Source organism: Micropterus dolomieu, linkage group LG01, assembly GCF_021292245.1.
Source record: "Micropterus dolomieu isolate WLL.071019.BEF.003 ecotype Adirondacks linkage group LG01, ASM2129224v1, whole genome shotgun sequence".
NCBI lineage: Eukaryota > Metazoa > Chordata > Actinopteri > Centrarchiformes > Centrarchidae > Micropterus > Micropterus dolomieu.
In genome coordinates this window covers 11,296,294-11,316,532 of record NC_060150.1, presented here as the reverse complement: position 1 = coordinate 11,316,532, position 20,239 = coordinate 11,296,294, and the positions used below count along the sequence as shown (strand labels likewise).

At 40.0% G+C, this 20,239-nt stretch overlaps 2 protein-coding genes across 2 annotated transcripts in view; one reads left to right on the top strand and one right to left on the bottom strand.

The window, feature by feature from the left end:
• mcf2la (mcf.2 cell line derived transforming sequence-like a) overlaps positions 1-664 on the bottom strand; it is a 69,573-nt gene extending 68,909 nt beyond the window's left edge. The window contains exon 1 of the mRNA XM_046057267.1: positions 558-664. The gene's annotated coding sequence lies outside the window, so the exon portion shown is untranslated. The remainder of the gene's footprint in view (positions 1-557) is intronic.
• Positions 665-4,063: 3,399 nt separating this feature from the next.
• The window catches only part of LOC123975610 (radixin-like), a 28,164-nt gene continuing 11,988 nt past the window's right edge, over positions 4,064-20,239 (top strand). Inside the window, exons 1-6 of the mRNA XM_046057235.1 lie at positions 4,064-4,250; positions 5,989-6,082; positions 16,072-16,155; positions 17,876-17,971; positions 18,608-18,730; positions 19,086-19,237. Of these exons, the coding sequence (XP_045913191.1) occupies positions 6,071-6,082; positions 16,072-16,155; positions 17,876-17,971; positions 18,608-18,730; positions 19,086-19,237 (467 nt within the window). The 5' untranslated portion in view covers positions 4,064-4,250; positions 5,989-6,070. The remainder of the gene's footprint in view (positions 4,251-5,988; positions 6,083-16,071; positions 16,156-17,875; positions 17,972-18,607; positions 18,731-19,085; positions 19,238-20,239) is intronic.

Sequence of the window (20,239 nt, the reverse complement as noted above, 5' to 3'; positions counted from 1 at the left end):
GATTGACCCATGGGTGTAATAGTATGCAATGTGCTGAACATTGAGAATTATGCATGATCAATTATTTAGTTTTTAATTTAATTAATTAATTTAACATTAATTGAATTTGAATTTTGTTGGTGATACTAAATCACTTAAGTGAAGAGCCCAGTGGGAAGGAGGTACATCCCTGTTCACACTGTAGAATATAGTGACAGCAGACAACATATAGGCTTACTGGTCACTGTATTGAAAACCTACATGTTCTGGGTTTCAATAGAAGTCAATTAAAGTTTCGAAATGGAATATATATATATATATATTTTTTTTTTTTTATATAAATATTATAAACACATGAGGACAAAATTTGCCTACTCAAACACAGTAATTTCCCTGAAACCTCATTCCAAAATCTAAATATGATTTACCTGGTAAAATACTATGCAAACCAGAGGCTAATAAATTGGGAGCAATTCTTCATATCAGCAAGGGCCAACACATCAAGCAGCAGAGATCTGAATCAAATTCCATTTGTCCCTCACACCAAACTGCAAATCTCCAGGGGGTTGGGTACTCACATTTGTCCAATATGTCAATAAAATTAGAGAACTAATGATAGGCTATGCCGAAATGCCAGGCTGTCTGTGTTCATTAAAACGTTTAATGTGGGGTGAACAGCATTCCTTTTTGCCGATATGCAAACATTTAATTTGCCCGACTGGTAATAGAGTTTGGCTTGCTAACGTCTTCATAAGGAACATTCGGTGATGGCTCTGTGAATTAATTAGTGTGCCTACCGACAGACCTGCGCTGCCTCCGCGCGTCCTATAATGAAATTACACTGAAATAATAAATGTGACTTTCACTTTTCTGTAAGTTGAAGGTGTGCTTCATTGTGTAAATGTTTATTGTAAATGTTATTAGTACCAGATTACTCGGTTGAATAAACAGTGTGTCCTTACCTGCACGTTATCTCCAACCAAAAAAGCTCCGCCTACCCGTTGGACCCAGTTCAGTGCCCCTCTTCCTCCTCTTCCTCCTTTTCTGCTTCATCCTGTAGGAGGACATTTTACTTGGTCTGTTGGTCCCAGGCCATTTCTAAGAATTGATTTTACTAAGATATCGGAATAACTTGAACTTCTAAGAATTTGAGATCAAGAGTAGAGTGTGGCTGTTCAAACTGTAGGCCTACACACACTGGCATAAGTTGAATGATCAGATAAACTTAAAACATTCCTGATTAGATAGAAATCAGACAAAAATGAGAGTGGAAGTGGGAGGAAGACAGGAAGGATAAAATAATTACAGAAGGGGGAGGAAGAAAAGAGTCGGGAAACAAAAGTAGGGCATAGAGGATGGTGGATGAGGATGAAGGAAGAAGGGATTGACAGTGACTGTCATGCATGATACCAGTCAAATTTTATAACATTCCTACACTAAAATCAATAGATTGTCCAATATAAATGTCATTTTCAACCAGAGGAGTTTTCAGAGCGTTGAGCGCTGCACTCCATTGTATGAGAGGGGGGCAAACATGATGTTAGTGCGCCATGCAATAGGATGAGAGGTTCACCTGGAAAAGTGTTGCAATTTCACATTTACCTTTATGACAATAGTTTTAGTGGAAGACTGAGAACAACTGTGTATTGAGCTAATTGTTGGTCTGCAGGACTTTCCTACACAAGTGTCAAAAACCTGGACACCTCCAAGTTGTCTGCAGCTTACACTAGTTTGACAGGTCAGACTCCTCCGTCCTGAAATTTGTCTTTTTCTTCGTTTTAGGTTATACTCATGACCCAGTGAGACATTTCCCGGCCTCATTTCTTGACCTGTCATTATGGTTGGAGCATGCTGTAAGTTTTACTCTGATCCCTTTTACTTAAGGTGACAGCTTTAACACAGAAATGCATCTGCAGTATTGTTGTCTTTAAGCAGCTGCTCCTGTTTTCTCACTATGGTGGGATGGATTGTAAGAATGTGTTAATAGGGTAAGGTGACATTAAACACACTCTGAAATCCCTCCTTTTTACCAACAAATGGAGGGGCTTCTGAAAACCCATCTGAGATACCAGCAACAGGAACACCATGACACCTGTTGGTAGAACAAAATAAGTGCAGAAAATGACTTCTGAATCCACACAGCAAACAGAGGAGTGTAACTATTTCAAAATGTGACATTTTTTAGAAACCACTGTGAGGCATATAAGGGGGTAGGACAAAATGTATAAAACACATTAGTAGAGAACAAGAGTTGTCAACTTTTTGTGCACCAAATACTTTGATGAGACACTGATGGACAACATTATATTAAATTGTTCTGATCAAAATTATCGCTAGGGACGATTCAGTATTGCTGGTTATTAATGCCCTGTTAATACGTCAATTTTGAACATCCTAAGATGCCAGAAAATAACATCTTCCATTTTAGGTGCTGTCGCTATGCTGCTTTATCAGTTTCTGAGAAGAAACCCTACATACAATAACTGCAAGAATGAAAATGATTCCCCACTAAACTGACCTTGTATGAAATGATTTATTATTAATAAGTAATCAATATTGATATGCTTACTTATGGAGAAAAATGTACCTAATACAATATCATAGTTAGCATTTAATAAATCTAATTTAACTTTTGTTCTTTCATGAACAGTTGAATGGGAATCACAGTCTTCCCGTTTAAGACACCACATTTGTTTTCAGGAAGAATTCTTATGAACTGAGACAGATACGGTTTGTTGTTCACCTTCTGGGTAGGAAGGAGAGGCTGTAGAGGATGTAGAGTACAATTGCTATCAGAAGAGGTGAGGTTGTTTCTATATCCCTTGGACTAATTTTGGGGGCATTTACTTAACTCTGAAATGTATAATTGTTACATTATATTGTAAAATAAGCAATCAATTGACGGCACAATGATTTGTTTTATTTGCGGCTGCCGCACTTGTCTCATTCACTTTTTATCTCCTGTTGTGCTCCTCTACAGGAGAGAGAGTAAGAGAAATCTTCTGTGTGGTTACTGTATTTTAGGGCTTCAGGATCATCATATAGGCCGAGACCAATTCTTGATATTATAATTGCGATTGTAATGTTGACTTCATAGAACTACTATTGTGCTAAATACACATTTTATGTAGGCCTATTCTTTTACAGGATGTAGACATTAAAAATCACATTATGGCTGTCTAGTTTACTGAAATAATTCGAATACATTGACTAGAAGCTTACGACATCAGAGGATTATATTTCATTGTTTTGATAAAAATTTTTGCTAGGGACAATTCAGTAGTGCTGGATATTGGGTGGGACATTTCCCTACCATCTCTACTAAATTCTGCGCCCTTAAGGGTGCCTGAGTAGGGTACTCATTTAGCCTATCAAAATAGAATAGAATATCTTTATTGTCATTGTAACTACTAACTACTAACTTAAGTGCAGTCCTTATTCAGCGCAAGACAGGGTAATAAAATATAAAACACTAAAATATACATAAATATACAGATAAATAACAACAGACATATTCAGACATTCATTCAACAATATTGCACAGTCCCTTGTAACTTGTAAAAGTAAAGTGACAGTGTAAAGTGTATTTGTGAATTATTTTTTATCAGCATTTACTGCACTGATGGCTGTGGCAGAAACAGTCTGTTTGTTCTTGTTTTTGAGTCCTCACTCTGATATTAATCACCCCCCATACACCTCACGGCACGATGCATGCTCCATACACGCCTTGCATCAACTCTGCGGCTGCTGACAGCCATATTGTACATCGCCACAATTAGCTGCGTCAAGTTTAGAACAGACACCAAAGACAAGACCGGAAATCGGGCTTTTCTTCCATTCAAAGTAATCTAAAAATATCAATATAGGTTGAGAGAAACTATCTGGGTAAGATACATTTGAAGGTTCAGCTCCTATGCGCACTCCTATTATGTTTGATAGCAACGTCATTGTGTATAGGAGTACAAGAAGCTTTTGGAGAGCCAAAGTTGCAGTGTATCTACTTCTTCTCCTCTCCCGTTTCTACGAGGCTTTTATTTTTAAAGTTGAGACCGGAAGCCGCGGTATTATATTCCGGCTAGCTCGACAGCGGCACCCAAAATCGCCTTATGGTTAAGACTTCAACGGGTTTGTATGTCTGCGGGAATTTGTTTCTGTTAAAGCGCTAAAAGATAAGCAACGAGAACTACAGTGGATTTATCACCGTGGATATTGTGTTACATTTGAAGATACCCGGGTTTCGTATCAATTGAAAGACAGACTTCGTCCCCCCGGTGAGTTGCCTCTCCCTAAAAAGATGAGCTTATCTTCAAGTTTGATGCACTAGCGGATATCCTCGTGCTCGGCCAGTTCATATCTTAAACGACGCGGTAGAAACGCTTCAAGTTGTGCCCTTTAAACTGCCTGTAAACGCACCGTTGCTTGATTTACGTAACGTTGGACAAAATCACAATTTATTGGGATGTTTCTGGTTTTCATGGCGAATGTGGTGATTTAATGCTGACCAACATTTTAAGGCTTTAAAACTTCACGTGTGCGAGGGAGGCAAATGTTGGCCAGGCTTGTCCCGTTACACCCACTAGCTTCAAAATGTCAGCGTTTCAACCTTTTTTTTTGTCTATGGTTTCAGCGCGCCACCTTTTTACGAAGAGTATTTAGGATTGATAACGGCTAACGTTAGTGTGAAAGTCCGGATAAACTATGCTTGTTTGACACGACAAACTTATCTGTTTTAATTTGTCTCCGTCTTGTCATGCCGTTGTTGTAGATCACGTTATGAGAGGACTGTAACATTGTACACCATTTGATTAAATTGTGGTTAATTTACAATGTAACGGAAGCCAACACTCGGCGGCAAATGCGCAAAGCCAAACTGCTTACAAGCTACAAGTGGGCATGTCTTCATCTGGAGTAGCGTTACAATAGCCACATCTTTAAATTTCTCTTAATAACAATATAACTGTTCAATAAATGTTTGATTTAATTTATTTGAATTACAAACGAATTAGCACTTCATTCTTCTATTAAGATATTTATTGAGATAAAGGGACTGAAAAAAGATTTGATGTAATTTTACTCATGCATGTTTGTTGAAAAAAGATTTTATATATTTAATTGTTTTGAATGTACTACCTCAGATTTTTTTTAATGATCCACTGTTTGGTATCAAGTGTTTGTTCTGACCATAAAGAACAGTTTGAAAACACAGTTGATCTGCTTTCACTCAGAAGCAAACATCAGCATTTAGACTAGAAGAGAAATAATGATTTGACATTTTTCCTGATAATTATTGATATCAAATGAAATGTTTTATAGCAATAACAGTTTTGGCCATATTGCCCAGCCATAGGTGGGACTAATGTAGTTGCCAATTTACTTCTACAGGATTGTATAAGACAAGAACTGAATGCCACTTGAATACCTCAGGAATGCGAATGCCATATGTAGCAACACAATAGTTTACCAAATTTAAAGGATTTAACAACAGTGTTATGTGAAAATTTGTATAAATCTCAAAATGACAACAAGTAAAGAAAGTATAAAACCTGGTTCCTTTACACCCTTGCAATCGTTACCATATGTACACGATGTACAGCAAAGTGGTAATGCATGTTGAGATGGCATGCATAACCACTTTACTGTGCATCTGGCTGTGCACTTTTGTGCCTTGTAGCCATTGGCTGATTTAGGGATGGGATTCATTTCAGTATATATTTTTCATTTTGTCACTTCTCTTGTGTACACTTTTCGCTCAGTTCAGTGAGCGTTTTATTTCCCGTCTCCCATAACTTCATATTCGGTTATTTTCTGCAATAGGCATGATTTTGCCAACTCCAATTTCAAAGGGGAATCACTATTTTTAATAATTGAAATGTAATCTTTTGTTTCTTGCCAAATCATTTAGTTTCAGAGAGAATACAAAAACACAAGTACATTATGTTGTATGTAGCTGCTCATATTGTTTTACTCATGTATACTATGTGCCTGAAAGAAAAATTGTCTTGCTTCCAGGTCCTGTGATACAGGTGTTGTTGCCGTCCTGTGACGGATTGATCCTCTCTGCTGTCTGGTGTGAAGAAGAGAGGAAGCAAAAATGCCAAAACCGGTAAGAGGCTGAAAGGAGCTAAATAAGAGTTGGCATGCACTACAAACATCTACAGAAATGCACCGCTAAGGGGAAGAACGGAAATAACACTTGAGTCAGGCATGTTCCCTGCTAATTGATTCAGATTTCTTGATTTAAAAATGGAGTTGGAGAGATCTGGATACATGATATGAATCAGAAACATGAAAGTTGCATGATTGTTCCTGCCTGGTCTGCTTGTATAAACTGACTCTTTAGGATTGCTCTGTAGTTGCCATAGTAGTAGGCATGCACTACCGCCCAAAGCTACGTTTGTGCATTCTGGGAAGAGGCAGTTTCATCCCAATGGCTGCTCCCACTCCTCATACTCCTCTTCCAAGTAAACAACAGCCAGAGTGTGAAATGAACTGCCTGGCCCACAGGCCTTGCAACTGCAACACTGCTGCCATTGTTGCTGAAAGGGTGGAGAGAATGCCAAAGTCCTGGGATGTGAACAACACCAAAAAAAAACCAATTTGATGCAGTCCCTTCATGGCTGTCCCACCGTTGTCATGCTGCTTTTTCATCATAAACAGACTTGGGAGGAGATCCCACATGAGTCTGAGGATATTGCGTGTTTCCCAATTAGTACAATAAGTAATAAGATATTTTCACAGTATGAAATTGTCTAGCCTTCTTATTACTGTAAGAAATCAAACTATGACACAGCAGTACTGAGTATGGAAATATTAAGGTGAAGTGGCTAAAGCTTACGTCAGAAACTTTCCTATGAACTGGGAACAACAGGCTTCAGGCCTCGCCACAAGTGAAGCACATCTCCTGCCTAGCTCTTGAGGTGGTGGGTGTTTGTGTGTGTCTGTGGGTGTGGAAAGGGGGGTTGGGAAGCTACAGAAGAGGAACTGCCAGGCACTGATGTCAACCTCCTTTTCCCCCCTCTTGTCCCCTGAGTCACCAGGGCACCATCCCAAAAACAGCTCCTAGGAAAGTGCTGAGCGTGACGTCTCTGTCATGGCACTGAGGCACTGACATGATAAACAGACGAAACAATAGCAGGGTCAATCAGACATGACATTATTTAGGGATTGGTGGTAGACATCAAAACTTTTGAAATAGGCCTCTTGCTCCGGCCTTTCAGTGTCAGCACCCATAAAGGCATCAAAACAATGGCAAGGCTGAGTAACTTAAGAGTTTTTGTGATCTAGCAGAGAGGGGTACTGCATTTGTTTTTCAGTAGGGATTCTGCAGTGACAGTCACATAGAACTTCAGAGTTTCTTTTAAAACACAGAAACACATGGTTCTAGGTCATGGTATGGCGTTTGAAGTCAACTGTGAGCGCATCCTGTTACGTTCAGTTGAAAGTGGAGCTAAAATTTTCTCAGTTTTGATTTTCACCCCTATGTGGGTGTGCAAGAAGCTGACTGATTAAAGTTGTGGTTACAGGTTGTTAAGTGATATGTCAAAAAACAGATGAAACCACTGTGTTGAGATTTTTAGTGGCAGCAGAGCATTTAAAATTACATACAATATGTTGCCTTGTAGGTATAAACCTTTTGCTAATTCAGAAAATGTTGAGAATGCTTCATAATGTAGAGATGAACAGATTTTTTAATTGATAGTAGAGAAAATGGTACAAAATAAATGTTTGTCAAAATTTCTCAGAGCCCAGTGTCACAACTTTAAATAGCCTAAATTTAACTTAAAATGATATAAAGCAAAGAAAAAATATTTGGAACTAGCAAATGTATAGCACTTTTTCTTGATAAATAATTTAAATGATGAATGTATTATTAAAATTGTTGCATTTGAATTGTCTTTTGATTGACTAATCTTAGTTACTCTGATCCATCAACTGAATCAGTGACTAAGCAAAATTCAAGTAAAATTTCTCCCAAAACCTAATTGCAAAATTGAAGTTAAAATAATTAGACTGACACACATTATTTAGGAGCATCACTTAAATGGATGTGCAACTACCCGGCCCTCCTACTGACCTGTGAGCCATATAAACCATTTGCCATTGCCACACACCTGCCACCCCAGTGCTCCCACTACAATCGTCTGTCCTTTAATCGTTGTCTTGTTTTTAAATGATGTGTGCCATCACAACCATATATTGTCTAGACTGGCCCCCACCGAGGTTGCTGCAGGAAAGTGTAAGTTTAAATTTGTGCATGTGCAAACACATGTTGCACTGTTGCTCGTAGTTATAAAATTTTGTTGCACTGTCTCCAAAAATGGTCGCAAAATGTGTGTAAATGGTTGCAGTCTGGGGCCCTGCCTCCTGTTTGGTTGCCTCTGTAGGGCAGGCGAATTATGAGGTGATAGCAACCTATTGGAAGAGGGCCCCTCGCTGGCTTCCCAGCTTGTTTTCCTGTTTGCTGGAGAAGGGTCCCTGCTGTGTATATTGTGGCTCAGTCTATGTCGACATCCTGTTTCTGTGAAAGTACAGAAGCAAGGTGAAGAGAGGATTATCACCTGATGAATGTTGGGAGAAGGAAGGAATCAGATGGATGAACAGAAAATGTGGCAAAAATGGTAAATCGAGAGAGTATGATGGGAATTTGTTGTAGTACTCTGGAGATACTCTTTGTTTTATATATTAAAAGGTAGGACAATGGTGGTGGTTACGGGAAGGGAGGAGTTGGAATACTGGTGCTGGGAAACGACAAACTGTTTGCCAGTTGTGGTTGACCCTTTGCCTCATTTACAATACAAAAGCCAGTCCATAATCAAGTAAAGTTAAGTAAGGCCCTCCTTTTTTCCTCTTTATTATCCCTCTAGTGTATGTTGTAAAATCACTGGAAGCTTTTCAGACACTGTCAGTACAACAGTTGGCTGGACATGGATAAGTAGATTCTTTTTGTCCTCTTCTGAAAGGGATGCTTCCCACACAGCGTTCACCTTCCCCCAAAGGATGAATGTTTGTGTTTGTAGGTAGCAGTGATTCCTCCTCCGCTCTTGCTCCTCCTTCTATCCCTCCCTCCCTCTGAAGCTTGCCTCACCCTGCAGGGGGGGTAATCAGAGGGACAGACAGCTGCTCAGGGCCCAGCAGGCCAGATTAGCAGCTCTACTGATTGAAGTGTGTGTGTGTGTGTGTGTGTGTGTCTGTCTCTTAAAGCTCCTCTTAACAGCTTACAGTAACTAAACAGCTGCACATTTAACAAGGGGCCCATCTGACTGAGAACTCATCTTCACAATTGAAATGGAGAGGGAGATTTAGAAACATTCCAAATCGGCACAGAGAAAGAAAAACCCAAATGATACAGCCACTGGTTTTGAGACTGTTTGAGAAACTGATTGGCCCTCATTTGTTTACTTGCTTTTCAAGTCAGTGCTGTAGTGCAGTCTTGAAATATACTCGTTGCAACTTGAGGTCTGTTTAGTGACACTGCACATGAAGGAGGGAGAGCAAATTATAGTGTTTTGTAGGAGATAGGAGGAGACGCACTTGCAGTGCCAGTTATCTGCAGGGGAGGAAAAAGATGGAAAAATTGTCGTGTGATTGGAGGTGGACATTAAGTTCCCCACAGAAGCAGCAGTGTTGTGTTTCTGCTCTGCTGTAGCTGCCAGAAACTATCCACTACCATTCTAGCCAGTGTGCCGATGTCCACCGGGTGTTTGAGCGAAGTGTCTCGCTCTTGATTCACAAAAAGCTCCTATCTCTGCTCCAGTGTCTTTACAAGTCAGGTCCACAAATGTGGTATTCAGCTTAAAGCGTTAATGTACATAAATACCATATGTATTGACAATTAATTAACATAAAAATCATACCTAAAGATGCATTTTGTTTCTGACTTTGTATTAAAATATAAAACAAAAGCAAAAGTATCTCACGTTTTGAAATGAGTAGCAAGAGGGAGAAGAGGAAAAAGATGGAAAATAGAGAGGGAGGTAGTGAGACAGATCAGTTCTTCCTGCTGCTAATATACACTGTTCTGGAAATACAGAATCAGGATGGTGTGGGGTATTACTGTAATTAAACAGTAAAGTAAAGCACAGCAACAAAGCATCTGTTACCACATCCAAAATGAATTGCAAATAAGTGGTCAGAAAGCTTGCAAACACGACAAATGTAAGAATTTTGGAAATGTGGCTGCTGAAGAACAGGCTTCTTTAGATGCTGCACTTCTGCAACGCTTCCAGCAGACATTGGAAATGTGACAGAGATGTGTCGGACCAATGTTGCAACTTGAATGTGACTCAGCTACATCAAGTTGACATCCAGTGTTACACTATTTTTAGGATTAACCTTTAAGGTGCCTTTAATTTTAAAGGCACGTTCAGATCATGACTCGCAGGCTGTATGTTGTGGCGGCATTAAACACCTGAATTTGCAGGTAGTGTGCATGCTGTTATCTGCAGAAGTTCTAGTAATTTGGCCCTTTTATGAACTGTCAAGTAGCCCAGTCAGTGTCATATAAGGACAGCCTTGCAAAAGTCGCTCCTTCAAGACTTCTCAGTTGTCGGAGTGTGTGATTAGCTGTGTCAGTGCCTTGGCATGTTTTTGTCCCCCTTCTCCTCCCCTCTCTTTGCAAGAGACAGAGTGAGAGACAGGATTAACTGACCGTCTGGTCCATGCAGGATTCCACCTCTCTGGTTGGCTATGTTTTGGCAGAGAGACACACAATGGCGGGCCCCACACAAATGCAGGGGAAGGGACATTCATGGCTGGTCACTTGGAAACCCCAGCTTAGCACTACATTCTCCATAACTACTCCCCTCTCAGAAAGTCAATGAGGCAGCTGCTCTTGAAAGCAACACAAAGTCTGCACAGATATTTTGCTGATGTGGCTTTTATCAGGGTTTGTGCACTTGCAAAAGTAGACAGATGTTGCTTCAGCTGACTTCATTTAGTGTAATGAAGTTTGTTGTGGAACCTTTTCACAAAAAAATCAGCACCTGCATAATGCACATGCCTATTTTCTAAAGTTGAAAGTCACTGATGATAAAACACTATGGACAGTGTTTTCCCCTATGTGCATTCAGGAGCAGTGGTTGTTTGATTGTCCAAGCGGCAGCGTCCAAGTGATGGTGAACGTGAGCGGAGGAAAATATTCTGGCAGTAAATATACTGTGTCGGTTACAGTGTGTTAGCTTCTCAAGACCAAGAAAAGTCTGTCTGTTTCCCCAACTGATGGAAAAAATGAAGCCTGTTTGCGCTAAGTTAGCGAACATCTTACCCTCCCCTTCAAACTGCAGCTGAGCAGGAAAGCTTACACAGTAGGCTGCTATGTAACTAAACATTAGCTCAATTTATAGAGAGTAACTGGTAGCTGTATTTTATTGCTACTTACTTGTCCAATGTTGAGAACATCAGGTACAAACTTAGAGTAAACTGGTATAGCCTACAGCTCTGTCCTGTACAGACTGGTTCATCCTAAATTATTTTTCAGGTTTCAGATGAGTCTGAAAAAGTGGTTGTTAGGAAAAGAAAGTATGGTGGTGACTGGAGGAGCTGAGGTTAGTAAAGCAAATTAGTGATGCAAACTAGTCCTTTTAAGCTAATGTGGAGACGTTTCTTTTTGGATTTTAATGTGCAAATAAAATGCACCTCAGAAGGGAGGAGGTTTCTCATGTTGCCTATTTTGTATAATTAATGTCTAAAGATAAATGTCAAAAGCTGTAAAATGAAGACACAAAAGGCAAACAAACAGTCCTATCTGTAATGATTCATTTTAACAGGGTTTTCCCGCCTTTGAGGCTTAGAGGTGATGCCCAAAACATGATGTGCCATAAATGTAAGATCACTGTGGAGAGCATCATAACCAACCGAATTACTTTCCCCAAATCTAAAGGTTGTAGTTCCTCCCCAGTAGACTGATCTTTGGGTGTTGTTTATTTATTATCTGCTCTAGCTTTTCCAACTATTTGTTCAGAGAGATGGTGAAAATAATGGCCCAATATGATGTGAATTACATATTTTTCATTGGAAAACTTAAAATTTTCTTGGGGGAGGACCCCCAAACCCCTGACCATGACTAGCACGAACATCACCAAAACATTCCTCCTAAGCTCACAAAAACCTATGGGAAAACTCTGAAATTTTAACTATTCTAATGTGCATCGCATACTCATGGACATGAACAATACTGCTGAGACATGTTGTGTTGGGGTTTTCTATTCTGACATAGTACGCACTACGCGCACAAAAAAAAATTTTACTTCACCTCCGCTGCTTCAACAACTCCATGCTAGGGGAAACGCTGATGGATTATGGCACGTTCCATTTACCTTGGAAATTGGAGCTGGGAATAACGTCACACCCAAGTTGACCGTGTTCCAGTGCAAGAGATTTAAGTAGGAAAACCAAGATAAATGCTTCTAGCCATTGTTAGCGCATACAAACACCGTTGCAACATGTCCACAGATGTAAGTTGGACAGTACTATGTGTACGGTTTAATGAGACACAAATAAAGACAGAATTGCGATAATTAGTAAATTACTACAGCTTTCACTCTGTTGATGATCAGAGTAGGACTGCAGCTAACGATGATTTTAGTACTCGAAGCGTCTACAGATTATTTCATTGATCATTTAAGAAGTACTTTTGCTTGGCAGCGGCGTTAGTTTCTTTTTACGGTGGACAGACTGTAATATTACTGAGTTGTTGTTGTTTGTTGTTTTCTTTTAGCTTGAAATAATCGCATACTTTGGACACTTTCATTTTCGTCCCTCGCTATTTTCTCTTTCTTCCTCCACTTTGCAAACAGCAAAGTGCAAAGAATTTGCGTCAATGCTTTTTAGTGATCAAATTAATCGATTTAATTAATTCGAGTATTTTTTTTTTTTTTTTTACAAAGTAGGAGAAAAGGGAGTAAACGGTCAAGGAATATATGAAAGACCCTTTTGTAGAAAGTATTCATTGCTCAGTCATATCATATTTTGTGTGCAGGACATACACAGCGTAAAAAGAGAAGGCTGGAGGTGTTAATGCTTTCCACCTCTGCTAATAATTGCTAATTTTCTGAGTAATAGTTCCTCTTGGTTAAAAGTTGTATAGTAGCCTCTGAAGGAACTTTGCAAAATATAATTGTTGGCTTCTTGTTTAATATTTTTTCTTCTTTCTTTGTTGTGGTTGATGGTTTGTAATTGGATTAACATGAATCCGTAATCTGTTGTTTGTGTATATGTATCAGTAAGTCAAGATCTGGTTTTCCTAGTTAGGAGTTCTGTCATGTAACCATATTCTTAGCACCCTCATTGAAATGATGTTCACAGTGCTGTGTTAGGGTGCCATGAATGATCTAGACTCACATGTAGGAACTGAGAAAAAACTATACTAGGACTTAATTATGAGGCTTACCACACTCTTAGCAGTATGTAGAAGTTTTCATCTGAGAGTGAAAAAAATAAAACTGAAGATAACAGCGTGCTTGGGTATACCTTGATATCAGAACCATAAGGTCTGGTTTATTTATGTGTTGCATCATTTTCAAATCAGGTAATTTACATAAATACAAAATATTTGCTTTTGTACCTGAATTTAGTTTATTTTACTATTAAGTGTTAACTGGAAGATCTTGTGTAAGCAGAACAGGCACACTTTTGTAGATGCATGTAAGTCTCACAAAAGTTAACATTTTATCAGTCTTTAAAGAAATTTGTTGATTTAAAAAAAATCTATCGACATTTTATGACCTCACTGAATTTCTTGTTGTTCGCCACCTGCTGGCACCTCTTAACAGCTAAGGACAGTCACTAAAAAAAACTCCACTGAGACATTGTACTCTGGTTTCACCTTGCCTGAAAAGCCATATCTTATTTTCCTCCCCTGCAGATAACTGGCATGTATTGCAATGTGGGTTGATTTCTCAGACAGGGATTAAGCCTTGGTCTTGATGTGGACTAAAAATAAAGTGCCTCTCTGGGTGGAATCTTCATTGAAAGACACATGGCAACTTGCATGCCAGATATGTGGTCTCAACGAGCACAAAATATTTGTAATGCAGCATCTGCATTGATTGAAAATTGACCCTGACTGAAAGCAATCATTTAGTCACTTGAGACTTAATCTTGTGGAAGTTGTCCACATTTTTCAACCAAAATAAACTTGGCCTTAAACAGGTTAGATTATAATGAACACGTAACAAGTTTAATCCTGTTTAAAATATTGTTATATAGAAGGATTGTCGCACATTACAGTAATGTGTAGGCCATGCAGGAGTCTATAGTCTACAGTGTGGAGAAAGTGCTGTAACTTTTCATGGGTAATTAATGAGCGGGAGATAGAGGCAGATACATTGTGGTCTGAGCTCCATGTGGTGCAGGGGAGTCGAGCTATGTGCTGTATAGACACAAGTTTCATGGATTATTCATTGCAGGGATATTGAGAGACACAAAGAGGGATGAAGGCAGGAAAGACAGTGAAGAAATATTGAGAATGATAGAAATGCAAAGTAAGCCTTCTGAGGTTTTGTGTGTACTTGCTCAGAGGAAAAGGAAGGTTCCTCAGTTTCTTCTTTCGGTGTCCCTTCTCCTTTCTCTCCTTGTTTGAATGGTTGGCTCATCTGCAGTAACCTCGCTGTAATTTAATCTCAAAGAGAATACGCCCCAGATCATCTCTCTTACTTCCTGTTGCTCGCTATCTCCCCGCTCTTTTCCCCCCTATCTTCTTGCACTCTTGCTTAACTTTTTGCTTTTGCACTCTGCCTCTCATTTGGTTTCTCGCCTTTCTCTACACCGTGCGCTTCCTTCTGTTTTGTCTTGGGTTGCTGAGGCGACATATAGTGTGTGAGTAGGTGTGGGAGGAAGCATGTCGGATGCTTTGGAGGTCGACCCTGCTCTGTTGTGTGCCACCAGCTGCTGCTATAGGCCTTCTGCCGGTGTTGTTTAACAGGCCCCAGCCAGTGACTGAGTTTTACTCTCTGCTCCACCCAAACAGAGGCCCTTGAGTGCCTGGAAAGGTTGGGCTTGCTCACCCTGGAAGTACAGGATGGAAAGATGGAGAGAGACATGAATTTACACAGTGCATTTACTAAACTTTGGAAATTACTGAATAAACATTCATCAATTCCCTTCGGTATGAATACTGTAAATTCTTAAAAGATTGTTGCTCGACTGAGAAGAGTTAAACAGTAGTGTTGGTACATATATGCTGTTTGTCACAGCCTACAGTTACGTGGTGTTCCAGGTACTTTTGTTTTTTAGAAAAAAGTAACCCAATGTTTGAAAGAAATACATTAAAGAGGAAGTGGTATTTTGTGACAAATTAGTATACCTACTGTGCGTGTGTGTGTGTGTGTGTGTGTGTGTGTGTGTATATATATATATATATATATATATATGAAGGAGAAGCACATTGGTGACTTTTTCACTGTTTCCTGTAGGAACTTTTTCAGCAGCGGGGGCAGGCCAACACCTGACTGCTGCAAAATGTACATAGCGGAAACCCTGTTTTGTTTTTTGTTTTTTCACTAAAGGATGTGTGTTCTCACCAAAAGTAATTTGGACCTGTTATGCATCTTTTTAATCTTTTCTCATACCATTCCTTTCCGCAATATTCAAAACATCCCTTTACAACAACAAAGTGCTTAAATGTCCATATATTTATTTGAACCTATGTATTTGCTCCAAAGAGTTAGTGTTGCTTACTGAAGCTAATAAAAAATTTGCATTACAATTGGCCAGTTGAAAGCAATCATTGGGAAGCATCAACACGATGTATGCAAAAACTTAACTGCAAAGAAAACTGAGCTTACGTTCTATAATGTTGCTGTGATTGATGATGGAGATGTGTTTAGTTGAGATTAGAAAAATAAGGCATTAATAGTAATGAGCTCAATGCTGGCATCATATTATTGTAGTATGCCAGTTATTGTTCCAGGCAGATATGATGTTACTTTTTTGTAGTTTTAACAAAATACTTGGTTTCTGCACAGTAGAAAAGATGTCCCATCCCAGGGAGATATGGTTCTTTGTAATGAGTCAGGCAGCAATGCTGTATCAGATGTAAAATCTTTGCCTGAGCAATAAGGCAAACAAAGTAAACATCTTGTGTTTGTTTTCTAGATCAACGTCCGTGTGACCACCATGGATGCAGAGCTGGAGTTTGCCATCCAACCTAACACCACTGGAAAACAGCTCTTCGACCAGGTGAGCGTGAGTGACGTAACCACAGATGTAGACTGGAGTGGTTACCAAAGCCAAATCTGCTTAAGCAGCCTTTTGAAGTTGGCTTTGGTGCCCTACTTAATTTACCTTAATTGTGTTTTATGTTCAAGAGTGGATTATTACAGACATGTTGGGTGCGGTCACTTGACCCTTTGGCCATAGGCGGACTATATTTTAGTAGTTTCTGACCTGAAAACACTAGTGTTGAAGCACATTTTCACACGATTTTCAGAAATTTCAACTTCAGCTGCCAATGTGGTATGAATCTCGATTTCCTCTTGAGACTATTCAGCAGAAGCACTTGGTGGATGTTCATCTCACTCATCTCCATCTTGCCCCCTGTGAGCTGTGTCATGTTAATTTACTCAAACCATACTATGCTCGTGACATGGGGGAAGTGACCGATGCTGTTTCTCTTGATGTGAAAGTTAGTCCGGCAATGATGGTTGATTCCGTAGTTTCAGATTCTGTGGTTTTGAAGGCGGGGTTGGCTGTTGATGGGGATGTTAAGGGCCCGGATGAGCCGGTCATGAGAGTCCCTAACTCAGTTGGGTTGCTTGTTGGGTTACTTACCAGTTTCTCATAGGGTTGAGCTGTCAGCACTAATCAGTAGGTTTTCTGTACTGTTTGGTGATACCCCCTCCCTTACAGATCTTACTGAGCATGATATGTAGGGGACACCTCACCTATCATTTTTCGTGCCCCGGTTGAGTAAGGAAGTTTTGGTTGCTGGTTTCCCAGTTGGCAGCCAGAGTAACGTTGTTGTTGATTAGTGGGTTCGGGATCCCCTTTTTGGATCCCCCGTTCTAAGGGGGGGGTGAGATGCCCTGTGGGGTCATGAGTGGGTGTGGCCTATCTCTCTCTCTCTCCCTTGTAGATCAAGAGCTGATTATGACAACTGAAAGCACCTGGGCCCAGTGTCTTTGAGTGTAGGCTATTCCGCAGGAGGCTACTGTTGAGACCAGGTCAGACCTCCCTGCAGGCCAGCTCCCCGGTTTCCCCTTAAGTTTGGTTTTCTTTGGTTTTGGATTATTGCTTTGTAGTATTTACCTTGTTTTCGCCTACTACAACACCTTCTCACATATATATTCATGCAACCATCATCCTGTGCAGACACTACTGAAACCACAGACTACATACCTCATACTTTAATTATGTTAATTCGAAATAACTATTAATTTGGCTTATTTTTGTTAAATAAACATATGATGTTAACCATTTACCATGGTGTTGTCTCCCTTTTGTTGTGGCCTTCTGAGCCGGGTCATAACACCCCCATCATAGTACTTTTAAGAAAAATAATAATAAATAGAGCCTATGTTCCAGTCAGCCCCAAAGGATTTAATGTGCTCCAACACTCGAAACAAGTCAAGTCTGGGTGTGTTAACCTTGTGGAGCATCTTCACGGACTGGAGTAGTCTAATGTGAAAAGACTGCTGCGTGAAAGTGTGTATCAATTGTGACAACAAGGCCCTTTCGGTGTCAAGCTGCAAATAGGAGATTTCAAAGACTTTTGTGTCCTTTGAAATCCAACTGGAGGCAAACATTTTTAAACTGATGTAAAATTGTTAGATGCTGCTAGTGTTATTGGTTATCGTCTCATTTATTGTGATGATCATCTGCTAAAATTATGTACATAGGTGTCGTTGTGGTTGAGTTGTTTAAGAGGCCAGCTGCGTAACCATGACGTTCCTGTTCTCAGGTGGTGAAGACAGTGGGACTGCGGGAAGTCTGGTTCTTTGGCCTACAGTATGTGGATAGTAAAGGCTACATCACCTGGCTCAAACTCAATAAGAAGGTCAGTCTTCCTCTGCTTTAATCTTCTCCTTTGTCATAACAACACACAGCTTTTTCATTGACACGCCTGCTCTTTTACTGTCGTCTTCCCTTTACTGTCTCTCTGCGTCCTTCTCTTTTTCATTCTTTCTCAGGCTCTTTCTGTTTTGCCTACACACTTTATCTGCTTGTCTTTCGTCCAGCCATTGTCTGTTGTTGTCTGGGTCTGGAGCCTCAAACCAGTTTGTGTTTATGAGCATGGATATGTGTGCACTGAGGCCCTCCAGCCAATGTAGACCAATGCAGGGCTGTCTGCATGATCTGTGACAGGATTTCTTCTAACTAGCAGTTCTCCAGTGGAAACTACTTTGTATGCATGTTATGTAGAGCCCAGCACAGTAGCACATGTCCTGAAATAATAAAAGATCTGTCCTGACTGACAGTGACCAGATTACAAAAGTGTTATGTGATGAAAATGCTTGTTTATGACAGTCCCTTAAATTATATTAAAGGAATTTATGAATAAGATGATTTTAAATCAACCTCCTTTTCGATCGTTGAATCACAAATCTTTGTGGTGACTTCCTCCTTCCAGGTCACACGATGAGATGTAGCTGTGTTTATTTGCTAATTAATAGATATTGTCTTTATGGTCAAGGTGACCCAGCAGGATGTGAAAAAAGAGAATCCTCTGCAGTTTAAGTTCAGAGCCAAGTTCTTCCCTGAGGATGTCTCAGAGGAACTAATCCAGGAGATCACACAGAGACTCTTCTTCCTGCAGGTAACAAGCCACTTACTAGGCAAGTTTCCACCCAAATGTAGTGAAATGACCACATTTCCAGAAAATCTGCAAAAGAAAATGCAAATGAATGATCCTTTCCATCCTTTACTGAAATGTGAATACTTGGAGATGAGTGCATCGAATAAAACAATTGTTGGTTCCATTGCACTTTGTCGCATCTTGTTTTTAATAATACAAAAACTTTTTCACCTCAGTGAAGCATAAAAATGTGTTTGTGACTTTTCTTGGAGATTCCAGTCAGGAATTAATTTTTTATGTTTATGGGGAAAACGCAAAGTGACTAAATTAAACAAGTACCATTAGGTAACTCCTTCACTCCCTCCCGTTCTGCCAGGTGAAAGAGGCCATCCTGAACGATGAGAACTACTGTCCCCCAGAGACAGCTGTGCTGCTAGCATCCTACTCTGTCCAGGCCAAGTATGGAGACTACAGCAAAGATGTCCACAAGCCTGGCTACCTTACCCATGACAGACTGCTGCCTCAGAGGTACACACACACACAAAAAAGGGCTGCAGCTAACGATGATTTTTAGTATTCAAAGCTTCGATAGATTATTTCAACAATTCATCAATGCGTCGTTTAAGAAGTACTTTTGCTTGGCGGTGGTTGGAGGAGAGTAAAAATGTGCAGCTCCCGACACCCAGTTAACTCATGACTGTGAGGTTACAACTCACAGCCCAAAAAGAACAACAAACTCACGCGTGTACATTTTCAGCTGAGGTCTGCGGCTTACTTTGGCTAGCCTTCAACTCAGCAATCAATCATGATTTCAGTTAAATGCTAAAGTTGCTGTTACGGTTACCTTGTCTGTGGTCCGCTGGCAGAACACCGGCTGCTTTTTGTTCAGGTGCCGTCGTGCTGTTGCGGAGGCAACATAAGTTTCATTTTACGGTGGATGGACGGTAACATTACAGAGTTGTTGGGTTTTTTTTAGCTTGAAATACTGGGTTACTTTTTTCTAAAAAACAAAAGTACCTGGAACACCACGTAACTGTAGGCTGTGACAAACAGCATATATGTACCAACACTACTGTTTAACTCTTCTCAGTCGAGCAACAATCTTTTAAGAATTTACAGTATTCATACTTTGGACACTTTCTTCTTTGTCCCTCGCTATTTTTTCTCTCTTCCTCCACTTTGCAAACAGCTCCATTATAATCACGTCGTGTACACAGCGTAAACGCAATGTGCGACATTAATAAATGTCAGTGTAAAGTTACATGGATTAAACGAAGCATTGATGCAAAGACTTTGTGTATTTTATTAATCGATTTAATCGATTCAGCCCTATCACAACCTATATGGATCTGCTGTGAGCTGATGAAGAGGGATGTATGGGAGGTGTCCCTTGAGTTTCCACACGCAGGCCAGATCTGTTGAAACCTGCAATGTGTCCCCTTCCCTGTTGGAACACTCAATGATTTCCTCTTGAGGAAATAATCTGTGTTGTTCAACATCCCTTCAGGTGAAGTCATGTGTGTTTGTGTG